General features: G+C 39.7%; 1 protein-coding gene across 1 annotated transcript in view; it reads right to left on the bottom strand.

The window, feature by feature from the left end:
• KCTD3 (potassium channel tetramerization domain containing 3) overlaps positions 1 to 13,261 on the bottom strand; it is a 237,441-nt gene that overhangs the window by 104,181 nt on the left and 119,999 nt on the right. The window contains 1 exon segment of the mRNA XM_053712496.1: positions 178 to 268. Within this exon segment, the coding sequence (XP_053568471.1) occupies positions 178 to 268 (91 nt within the window).

The following is a 13,261-nucleotide window of genomic DNA, read 5'->3' as shown; positions in this document are numbered from 1 at the left end:
ATTAATCTTAAGTTTTCCTAAAATAACATCAGCAAATTTGTGTATTTTCACAGTAACAGTCATACAGGGTAATTTCACAAGAGCAATAGGTTGAACTCCCAGATAATAAAAAAAAGCATTTGAGGAAAACAATGATGGCCCAACAAATAAATACAAAGTCTAATGAATTATTCATACCTGTAGCATACTACAAAATGAGCATATGCTGCGACTATCCAATTGTGATGACCTGCTACGATAAGTACTTTTCTTGGATCCACTGGGAACCCTACAAAAATATAGGAAGAAAAAAAAAATTACCACAGTTGTTGACAACATTTCTGCAACCCACCTCAAGACGAATGACTAGGAACGGCATGTTTTCCAAAACAGTCAAATGATACTGTCTGCAGCCTCTTAATCACAGGCTTCCATTTTACATTCCCCCATATTAACTACAGTAATAGATTGTTTGCAGTGTTGCCATTTTGAATTTCCCCAACAGAAAATAAATTGGATTCTCAAATGAGATGGGGGACCGACTGCTTTGTAAAATAAATGCAGCCTTGGTATAGAGAACGTGTGCGTATTCGCTGTGCCTTCAATTTATCTACAGGTCAGGTACGCTGCTGGCAAGTTCCATAATTGCATCACCATCACTGATCCATCAATGCTTCTCAAATCTGAACTCATGAGACCATCCTCCAGTGAAATGGGGCTATTGAAACTGACATGACCACTAAATCATAAGTCTCTTAAGTAGAAGCTGCCAACCATATTTAATAACTATAGTTCTGCTCAAACAGAAATGTCTACAACTAAGTCACAAACGTTTGTTCCGTCTTGATTTTCTTATATAGCCTCACTGCAAAATGTTTTGTTCACTCTTGGATTTTTTGTGTTTGTTTGTTTAAAACTCCAGTTAAAATACTGAAATGTCCCTGCAAATAGCAGAAGATATCTTCATTAGCCTAAAATGGCTTTCCATCCTCTGCCAAAAATGCACTGTTTTTATTAAAAGGAGCCGTTACTAAAGCAATAAGCCTAAATGAGTAGCTCTTAAGTCTTTACATATAATAGAATGCAACCTCATGGGGTGAACATTAAGTATTCCTTTTTTTTTTTCTTTTTAAATGAGCTTCTATTGGAGAAGAAAATAAAAAGAAGCTCATTTTAACCTTTTGGCTGCCAGAAAGGGTTGCAGACACCTAATCAATACACTGCAACTTTCTCTTGTAGCAAGAATTCAAAATATCCCCATAAAATATTTAATTGTGCTTCGTAACTTTGCAATATACATTCATGATTAAGTTTAGCTACTTGTCCTGTAATTGAACTCTGAAAATTATTTAATTTTATTTTGGAGACTAGAAACACTGGAGTGGATCCTACAGGATTCTGAGCCCTGATCGAACAACATTCTAACCAGCTGGGCCAATAAAGAAGTTAATTTATATATATCCCTAAATGGTAAATGCAAATGAGCTAAGATTAACATACCCCTGAGGAGTTTTAAGGTATCCCTTGGATGTAAAACTAACCTTTGCTAACAAAACTACCAGTTTAGAGGGATATGAAACTCACATTTTTTATTGATTCTAATTTACTCCAATTATCAATTTGTCTTCTTTTTCTTGGTAATTTTATTTGAAAAAGCAGGAATGTAAGCCTAGGAGCCAGCCCATTTGTGGTTCAGCATCCTGGGTAGCGCAACATTCAAGCTGGTGCTGAACCAAAAATTGATAATAGGAAAATTAGAAAGTTGCTTAAAATTACACGCTCTATCTGAATCATGAAAGAAAAAGAAAAAAAAATCAGGTTTCATACCCCTTTAAATTATTTTAAAACACTTAGGGCTAGATAACGTGGAGTGCAATCGATAGCACACGGTGTGTTATTTTTTGCATGACTGTGCGCAAATAAAAAATGGTATTACAAGTGGATAGATAAATATTTTAACCAAAGCAGCTTCATGCAGTAAAAACTTTTTAAGCGCGCCTTACACGTTTAATGGATATTGCAGGAGCACTATTAGTGCACACATTGCGCTCATATAGGGCTAGATTACAAGTGGTGCGCTACTGTCAGCACGAGTCATGATAGGCAATATCGTGACAGGCAATATTGTGACCGCTCTTACTTGCGTGCATATTACAAGTTGAAAGTAAACGCGTTCACTCAAACACAAATTAAGCACGTTGGGTTTGGGGTTGGGATTGGAGACCTAGAGATTAAGAGATCTAAAATCGGTCTGTAAAGATTAAGAGTTAAAATAAAAAGGAAATTTATGTCCATTGCCGCTACCATTAATCCAATTACCTCCATACACCGAGCCACTGATGGCCGAGGAATGGAATGAAGTGCTCGGCAAGTAGTTAAGATTTTTGATTTTCTGACCTCCGTCAGAAAAATGTTCATGTCTACCGAGTCTATCAGAGTTCCTAGGAATGGAACTCTTGTCAGAGGAACAAGTGAACTCTTTTTTATGTTCACCTTCCACCCTTGAGTTCTTAGAAAACCCAACACGATGTCCGTGTGAGATTTGACTAGACGGTAAGTTGAGGCCTGAATCAAAATATCGTCCAGATAGGGCGCCACTGCTATGCCCCACGGCCTTAGAACCGCCAAAAGGGACCCTAGCACCTTTGGGAAAATTCTGGGAGTTGTGGCAAACCCGAAAGGAAGGGCCACAAACTGGTAATGTTTGTCCAGGAAGGCGAACCTGAGGAACTGGTGATAATCCTTGTGGATAGGAATGTGAAGATACGCATCCTTCAAATCCACAGTGGTCATATATTGACCCTCCTGGATCATTGGTAAAATTGTTCATATCGTCTCCATCTTGTTTAGACTTTTGAGATCTAAAATCGGTCTGAAGGTTCCCTCTTTTTTGGTAACCACGAACAGATTGGAGTAAAACCCCTGCCCTTGTTCTAATTTTGGAACTGGGCAGATTACACCCATGGTATATAGGTCTTCTACACAGCGTAAGAACGCCTCTCTTTTTGTCTGGTCTACAGACAAACATGAAAGATGAAATCTCCCTCTTGGGAGAGAACCCTTGAATTCTAGACGATACCCCTGGGTCACAATTTCTAATGCCCAGGAAATCCTGAACGTCTCTTGCCCAAGCCTGAGCGAAGAGAGAAAGTCTGCCCCCTACTAGATCCGGTCCCGGATCTGGGGCTGCCCCTTCATGCTGTCTTGGTAGCAGCAGCAGGCTTCTTGGCCTGTTTACCTTTATTCCAGGTCTGGTTAGGTCTCCAGACTGACTCGGATTGAGCAAAGTTCCCCTCCTGCTTGGAGGCGGATGAGGAAGTAGAGGGACCGCCTTTAAAGTTTCGAAAGGAACGAAAATTATTCTGTTTGGTCCTCATTTTAAACGTCTTGTCCTGAGGAAGGGCATGACCTTTACCTCCAGTAATGTCAGAAATGATCTCCTTTAGTTCAGGCCCGAATAGGGTCTTACCCTTAAAGGGAATAGCTAAAAGCTTGGATTTAGATGACACATCAGCAGACCACGACTTAAGCCATAACGCTCTACGTGCTAAAATGGCAAAGCCTGCATTCTTTGCCGCTAATTTAGCCATTTGGAAAGCGGCATCTGTAATAAAAGAATTAGCTAGCTTGAGAGCCTTAATTCTATCCAAAATATCATCTAATGGGGTCTCAACCTTAAGAGACTCCTCTAGAGCCTCAAACCAAAAAGCTGCTGCAGTAGTTACTGGAACAATGCACGCTATAGGTTGCAGAAGAAAACCCTGATGAATAAACAATTTCTTTAGAAGTCCCTCTAATTTTTTATCCATAGGATCTTTGAAAGCACAACTGTCCTCAATAGGTATAGTCGTTCGCTTAGCCAGGGTAGAAATAGCTCCCTCCACCTTAGGGACCGTCTGCCATGAATCCCGAATGGTGTCAGGTATGGGAAACATTTTCTTAAAAGTAGGAGGGGGAGAGAACGGAATGCCTGGTCTATCCCATTCCTTAGTAACAATGTCCGAAATTCTTCTAGGGACTGGAAAAACATTAGTGTAGGTAGGGACCTCTAGATATTTATCCATTTTACACAGTTTCTCTGGTGGGATGACAATAGGGTCACAATCATCCAGAGTCGCTAAGACCTCCCTGAGTAACAAGCGGAGGTGTTCAAGCTTAAACTTAAAGGCCGTCACATCTGAGTCTGTTTGAGGGAACATCTTTCCTGAATCAGACAGCTCTCCCTCAGACAGCAATTCCCCCACCCCCAAATCAGAACACTGTGAGGGAACATCGGAGATGGCCAATAAAGCATCAGAGGGCTCGGAATTTACTCTAATACCTGACCTGCCGCGCTTACCCTGTAACCCAGGCAGTTTAGATAATACCTCTGTAAGTGTAGTAGACATAACTGCAGCCATATCTTGCAGGGTGAAAGAATTAGACGCACTAAAATTACTTGGCGTCGCTTGGGCGGGCGTTAAAGGTTGTGACACTTGGGGAGAAGCAGATGGCATAACCTGATTCTCTTCTGACTGAGAATCATCCTGAGACATACTTTTATCAGCTAAAATATGTTCTTTGCAATGTAAGGCCCTTTCAGTACATGAGGGACACATTTGAAGTGGGGGTTCCACAATGGCTTCTAAACACATGGAACATTGGCTTTCCTCAATGTCAGACATGTTAAACAGGCTAGTAATGACCACAACAGGCTTGAAAACACTTTATTTAGTGAAAAAATAATCTAAAAAAACGGTACTGCGCCTTTAAGAGAAAAAAAAGCATACAATTTTTCCAAAACTGCTTTAAAATTATAAAATGATCTCAATTTTATTATATATGTATCCAAACTTGCCAGCTTACTTAACCCTTCCTGTGGCGCCTACCTGCCCTCAGGGATCTGCAAAATTGGTTTAACCCTTCGATTAGGCCCAAACTTTCCTGAAAGGCCCACCGGAGCTGGAGCTTGCTGCTTGCATGGGGAATACAACTGCGCAACTGAGGCGCGAAAATAGGCCCCGCCCATCTACCTCGATGTCTCACAGCCTTGAACAAGAACCGCTACAAAGCTGTCTAAAAACCTAGCCATGTGGGTTCATATACCCAAGTCTAACTGAAGTCATGTGTACCCTCCATTGCCAATATAAATGAAAACGTTTGTCACAAAAACCGTTAATTTATCTCCCAACATAGAATCGTTTGCCCACAAACATTATGTTATCAGTGTCAACCATTTTTTACAGCCGAACATACAGGTCCAGTAATACCCTTCTCTTTCACATTAGGATTACTGCTTACCCCTTCCCTCATGGGGATACTGTCAGCCAATTCTGAATTAACACAGTCTCTCCAGAAAAAAATGACTGAACATACCTCAATGCTTGTAGCATGAAAAACGTTCCTCACACTGAAGTTTCTTAAGTACTCCTCAGCCATTCTGTGGGAACTACTCTGGATCTTAGTAACAACTGCTAAGATCATCAGTCTCCAGGCAGAAATCTTCATCCATCTGCTGCCTGGGAAAAAATAGCACTCACTGGTACCATTTAAAATAAAAAAGTCTTGCTTGAAGAAAATAAAAACTAACATTTTATCACCTCTTTCACTTTACCCTTCCTATTACTTAGTATAGGCAAAGAGAATGGCTGGGGGGTGGAGTCAAGGGAGGAGCTATATAGACAGATCTGCTGTGGTGCTCTTTGCCACTTCCTGTTAGCAGGAGGATAATATCCCACAAGTAAAGGATGAATCCGTGGACTCGTCGTATCTTGTAGAAGAAAATACATATTATATATATATATATATATATATATATATATACACACACACATACATACATATTCGACGAGGACTACTTTGTCATCCATGAAATGCTATGTCAGGTTCTCTCAATGTGTGCACATATGACTCATGAGGCCGATCCTTGCAAGGGAGGTCCGAAGATAGATAGGACAGCAAGGGAGGAGGACATCTTCAACCGGTATACTGGCACAAGCTTTCCTGGCTTGCCTTTTTTGTTCTGCTGTAGCCATCCTTTTGACCTTGTATGATTCGGCACCTTTAGACACAAAGTAGCGCCATATGGTCCGATTCCTTGCACTCTGTTCCCAGGTATCAACATTGATGTCAAATGCTTTGAGAGCGGCTTTGAGAGTGTCTTTAAAGTGCTTCTTTTGACCCCCCTGGGATCGTTGGCCTTGCTGCAGCTCGCCATAAAAGATTCTCTTTGGTAGTCGATGGTCTGACATACGGACTACATGCCCTGTCCAGCGTAACTGACTGCATCAAGATGGTACAAATGCTAGGTAGGTTTGCTTTTCCAAGTACCTGTGTCCGGAATCTTGTCCTGCCACTGTATGTTGAGGATTTTTCTGAGGCTTGTTGTATGGAAATGGTTCAGCTTTTTGGCATGGCGCAGATACACCGTCCAGGTTTCGCTAGCATAAAATAGTGTGGGGAGAACAACAGCCCTGTATACTTTTAGCTTTGTATGGGTGGTGATGCCTCTTCTGTTCCAGACATTGGCATGTAATTTGCCAAAGGTGGCACTGGCTCTAGCGATCCTGATATTTACCTCATCATCTATGGTGGTGTTTTGAGACAAAGAGCTACCATGTGAATCGGTTTACTGCATTTAGTCTCTGACCATCAATGGTGATGTTAGGCTCAACAAAGGGCCTCCTAAAGGCTGGCTGATACAGAACTGCAGTCTTCACATTAAAGGGACAGTCTACACCAGATTTCTTATTGTTTAAAAAGATAGATAATCCCGTTATTCCCCAATTTTGCATAACCAACAGTTATATTAATATATCTTTTACCTCTGTGATTACCTTGTATCTAAGTCTCTGCAGACTGCCCCCTTATCTTAGTGCTTTTGACAGACAGTTTAGCCAATCAATGCAGACTCCTAAATAACTCCACGGAAGTGAGCACAATGTTATCTATATGATACACATGAACTAGTACTGTCTAACTGTGAAAAACTTTTTTAAATGCTATGAGCTAAAAGACTGTTTTCAACGGTTTAGAAATTAGTTTGAGCCTACCTAGGTATAGCTTTTGAAAAATACCACCAAGGGTACCATGCAAATTTAATACTAAAAGTCAATTGGAAAGTTGTTTAAAATGTCATGCCCTATCTGAATCATGAAAGTTTAATTTTGACTAGACTGTCCCTTTAAAGGGACAGTATACACTCATTTTCATATAACTGCATGTAATAGACACTACTATAAAGAATAAGATTCACGGATACTGATATAAAAAGCCAGTATGAAACTGTTTAAAAACTTACTTAGAAGCTGTCAGTTTGGCTCTGTTGAAAAGGTAGCTGGAAAGCCCACTGCAAGTGGCAAATAAGACACTCCCCCCTCCCCCTTTTTTTGCATATGAAAAGACCCTTTACACAAACAGGAGCAAGCTGGAGAAGGTAGCTGACGGTATTCACATAAAACTTTAAGGCTTGGTTAGGAGTCTGAAAATCAGAGCAATGTTATTTAAAAATAAGCAAAACTATACATTTATTTAAAAAAACAACTTTATGGGCTGTATAAATAGATAATCTACAAAACATTTATGCAAAGAAAAAATGAGTGTATAATGTCCCTTTAATGGTTAGACCAAAAGTTTGTGCAGGCATTTAAAAATTTGTCTACGCTGCGTTGCATGTCAACTTCTGAGCCAGCATTTAGGGTACAGTCGTCAGCAAACAGGAAGTCTCTGATGTTATCTTTCATAACCTTGGTTTTCGCATGAAATCTCCTTAGATTAAACAGTTGACCATCAACATGGTACCTGATGCCAATTCCAACATCTCCGTCTCTGAACGCGTTGGTCAGCATAGCAGAAAACATGATGCTGAAGAGTGCCAGTACACAACCCTGCTTCACATCATTTGTGACAGAGAACGACACAGATAACTCGCCGTTATCTTGGACGTGTGTGTGTGTATATATATATATATACATATACACACACACACGCACACACAAATATGCCATTCCAAAAAGAGAATAGCAGCAACAACGTTTTAAAGCCAACATAATAAAAGACAACGTTTCGGATTTACATCCTTGTATGTGTCTATGTATAAATTAAAATACACTGACTACAGGCAGGCGCCCTTCACTGCAATGCGCCTGTAGGCACATGCCTACTGTGTCTAATGGAAAATCCAGCCCTGGCTACAATGAGAAAATCTAAGTCCTACTTTTGTAAGAAAAGAAGATGTTTGCCGTTTTCTTTTTTTTTTTTTAACACAATCTGTTTCTCTTTATATTTACAGGCGGCCCTCGGATTACAATCGGGTTCAATTTGCACCGTTTCAGAATAACAACTTTTTTTTCAGTCATGTGACTGCTATTGAAAAGCATTGAGAAGCAGTGCATTGATTAAAATAGCTAGTAGGTGGAGCTGTCCGCTTTTGTTGCAGCAAAGATATGCAAGCCAAGCAAGCTGAAATTAATCAGTTTAACCAGACCCGAGCTATCGAGCAGATTTCAAAGGAACAAGATCTTCCTGCCTATAAATCAGTCCAGATTGGAATGCATAGAAAGAACTGTTTTCAGAAAAATGCAAGTAAAGTCTGTATTGTGTGATTATTTTATTAGGTTTATAATGCTGTTTAGCAAATGTTTTTGTTCATTTAACTTAGTTTAATTACATATTCTGTGTTGTGTGATTATTTTATTAGGTTTATAATGCTGTTTAGCATTTAAACCCTTCAATTCAAAGCTTTAAAAATAATGTAATAGGTGTTACTTATGATAATTTTGAGAGGGGCCTGGAACCTAACTCCCTCACTTACCATTGACTTACATTATAAACTGGGTTTCAATTTACAACGGTTTCGACTTACAACCATTCCTTCTGGAACCTATCCCTATCTGAATCATGAAAGTTAATTTTGACTAGACTGTCCCTTTAATGGTTAGACCAAAAGTTTGTGCAGGCATTTAAAAATTTGTCTACGCTGTGTTGCATGTCAACTTCTGAGCCAGCATTTAGGGCACAGTCGTCAGCAAACAGGAAGTCTCTGATGTTATCTTTCATAACCTTGGTTTTCGCATGAAGCCTCCTTAGATTAAACAGTTGACCATCAACATGGTACCTGATGCCAATTCCAACATCTCTGTCTCTGAACGCGTTGGTCAGCATAGCAGAAAACATGATGCTGAAGAGTATAGGTGACAGTACACTACCCTGCTTCATGCCATTTGTGACAGAGAACGACACAGATAACTAGCCGTTATCTTGGACGTGTGTGTGTGTGTATATATATATATATATATATATATATATATATATATATATATATATATATATATATATATATATATACATACACACACACACAAGCACACACACATACACTGTATATATACACACATACATACATACATATACACACAAATATGCCATTCCAAAAAGAGAATAGCAGCACCAACGTTTTAAAGTAATTTTAAACCAACATAATAAAAGACAACGTTTCAGATTTACATCCTTAGTTGTGTCTATGTATAAATTAAAATACACTCACTACAAGCAGGCGCCCCTCACTGCAATGCGCCTGTAGGCACATGCCTACTGTGTCTAACGGGAAATCCGGCCCTGGCTACAGTGAGAAAATCTAAGTCCTACTTTTGTAAGAAAAGAAGATGTTTGCCGTTTTCTTTTTTTTTTAAAAAAACACAATCTGTTTCTCTTTATATTTATTTTGATTGAACATATCTGTGTTTTAACCGAAAGGAACACCGTTTAATATCCGTTTTAAAATGGATTCATCATTGACTATCTGTGCTGAGTGGGTGATCTGGTACATATTTCTTAAACAGATATTATAAATATAAGATTAGTGTCTAATTACCCCTCAGAAATACATTATGTATTTGTAAACATATTCACCTCTTTTCAACAAACCAACAAGTACAATGAAAGTAGTATTTTGTTTAAGAAATGAAAAGCAACACTCACAGCTGATTTTGAAGTCATGCTCTATTTATTTATTTATTAATTTTCATTCAGTTAGTTGGTCCAAAGAAAGCAAATAAATCCTGGACACTTTTGCCTTATTAACTTCATCGTTGTCCCCAGGTACGACAAGACTCATAATTCATAACATAATATATGAGGTTGAAAGAAGACAGAAGTCCATTGAATTCAACCTATAAAATGAGTATATAAATATTGCCATACTGTGTGAGGGTTTACGATGGTCCAAAATATATAAATCGTCCTTCTACGTCTTCGTGTGGGACAAAGTCATTGTTTCCAAGGAATTCTATAGTAAAGAGATTCTCTTACACCCATCTTGAACTGCAGGAAGTATCAAATACATGGTGACAGGGAGTGATGTGTCCTCAGGTATGACAAGACTCACTATAATTCATAACATAGTAGATGAGGTTGAAAGAAGACAGAAGTCCATTGAGTTCAACCTATAAAATGAGTATATAAATATTGCCATACTGTGTGAGGGTTTACGATGGTTCAGAATATATAAATCATCCTTCTACGTCTTCGTGTGGGACAAAGTCATTGTTTCCAAGGAATTCTATAGCAAAGAGATTCTCTTACACCCTTCTTGAACTGCAGGAAGTATCAAATACATGGTGACAGGGAGTGATGTGTCCTCAGGTATGACAAGACTCATTATAATTCATAACATAGTAGATGAGGTTGAAAGAAGACAGAAGTCCATTGAGTTCAACCTTTAAAATGAGTATATAAATATTGCCATACCATGAGAGGGTGCACAATGGTCCAGAATGTATTCTCCCTTCAACCTCTTCCTGTGGGACAAAGTCATTTTCAACAGGGAGTACCCATCTGCAGGTCTCCAATTTCTTATTCCATTAAGCAATTGGAACATATGTTTTCCTGGAACTATTCTCCTGCAGAGGCTCAGATTAATTTTCTTGAGGGTCCCAACTGGAAAGAAGCTGGGTGTCTTCACTACCACCAGAAGAAAGATTTTGCCTTAACATGGAACTTAAGCGTCTGTTGCTCTCTTTGGGTGGCATGTAGATGCTGGGAGATCAGAGAGAGACCAACTCCTGCTGATTGTTCTGTGTTTACCCTCTCCTTCTCATTGTTCTCCTCGATATTCTTTCTTGCCTCACTAAACCCTGGCCTTTATACCCTGACACTTAGGTCATAATGAACAGTCTCACATTAAGCAAAGAAAGGACAAAAGGTAAAGTGTTTACAAGGTGACATCACAATAGGTGTACTAGTTGTAGGGTTGCTACCTTTTGCCCATCCATTTTGGTTCTTCACATTTTTGTACTAAAATATTTTATTTTATTTACACAGTTTGAAATATGCATAAACACAGAATGTTCAGCATATTAAAGTTTTAAATTAAACTGTAAAGAAAAAAACATCTGCAATATACTGTGCATTTTATTGAAAATAATATATCTGCATAGTGATTGAAAATAAGTTAAAATAACTTAACTTTAATTTTAGTTTCTGATTCATAACTGTCCTGGTCATACTAGGATGGGTGACGGCCCTAACTAGGTGCCATATTTGCTTCAGTAAATTTTAATATATTATATATACACACACACACACATATATATATATATATATATATATATATATATATATATATATATATATATATATATAAATCGGTTGTGGGAAACGGCACTCGCCAATTATACATCCACCAGGTGCTCAGCAAGGCAAAGTACATTCAGTAGGATAGAGCTGGATCCAACGGACGGCCTCCGTTGTCAAATACGATCCAAGAACAGCCGGCATACAGGAATTTTTCAAAGATCCGATTTATTAGGTAAATGAGAAACCAGACGTTTCGGCTCTACCGTGAGCCTTTCTCAATGGTATACAGACCGGATAATGTGAACCCCAGAACACAACTACCCATAACTAAGTGACCGCCAATCAGCTTGCACGGCTGCGCCGCTCCTTCCCGCACATACTAAACACACCTGAGCATTCAATAACAGCTGATTCCAGGCAGATGCGCCATGAAGTCATCACGCCCCACCGCGCTGCATGGAAATGTCTGTGTCACAGGTAACCACGGTAACACCGGGTAAACAAATACCTCCGGTCACCATGGAGATGCGTGAGAACAGGAGCGTATGCAGCCAGGCACCCGATGGGCACAAATACTAAGTGAGAGAGTGATAACATAAATGGGCCATGAGTGAATGCCCGATGTAAACACAACAGTGAAACATATTTACATATAGAAAAATGGTATCTATATTATTGAATACAGGGTAATTAACCATATTACTGAAAATAATGTCTCGTTATTCCGCTACATAAACCCAAGGTTAAACAGACAGCACAGCCCTCTATACCAAATGCGGTATCAAGGCATGTGGGATGTAGCAAGAAAACATTAAACAACTATTGTAAATTATCATTGTATTGGCATCATACTCTAGAGGAGTAGGTAGAAACATATCACAACAGGATGACTCCCTTAGTGTCCATATTCATTTATAACAGCAGCCAAAGTCTATGTTGGCATTCAGTCCCCGAGGTGCTACTGTATCCAGGGTGAAGATCCACCGGGCTTCCATCTTCAGCAATGCTCGGCCTCTGTCACCACCCCGCCTGTGGCGAGGGACATGGTCAATCAGTATCACCCGTAATGAAGCAACACTATGGCCCGCTTCCGCAAAGTGGCGTGCCACTGGCTGTTCTGACCGTCCCTTGTCAATGGCCTGACGGATGGCCGTCTTGTGATTGGCCAGACGTTCCTTGAATGGTGTCACTGTTTTGCCAATATAATATTTGTTGAAAGGTGGTCCCAGCCAAAATGTTATTGCATGTAACGCAACTGTCACACTTGTAGCAACCTGGTTTTCCTCTGGTCAACTACATCTGTTTCTCATAACAGTGTGTTGGGTGTTGGGCAAGTAACCTGAGGGATCTGTTGGTGTTAAGTGACCCAACACACTGTTATGAGAAACAGATGTGGTTGACCAGAGGAAAACCAGGTTGCTACAAGTGTGGCAGTTGCGTTACATGCAATAACATTTTGGCTGGGACCACCTTTCAACATCCCCACAACAACAAGAGATACAAAATTAAGCACAGACTTACCTGCTCTACGGAATTTGTGGTTTATGCCATTATTTGTTCGTGTTCTAAATATTATATTGGCAAAAGAGTGACACCATTCAAGGAACGTCTGGCCAATCACAAGACGGCCATCCGTCAGGCCATTGACAAGGGACGGTCAGAACAGCCAGTGGCACGCTACTTTGCGGAAGCGGGCCATAGTGCCGCTTCATTACGGGTGATACTGATT

This window comes from Bombina bombina, chromosome 4 (assembly GCF_027579735.1).
Source record: "Bombina bombina isolate aBomBom1 chromosome 4, aBomBom1.pri, whole genome shotgun sequence".
NCBI classification, from domain to species: Eukaryota; Metazoa; Chordata; class Amphibia; order Anura; family Bombinatoridae; genus Bombina; species Bombina bombina.
The sequence above is the reverse complement of the archived record's forward strand: the minus strand, read 5'-3'. Positions and strand labels throughout refer to the sequence as shown.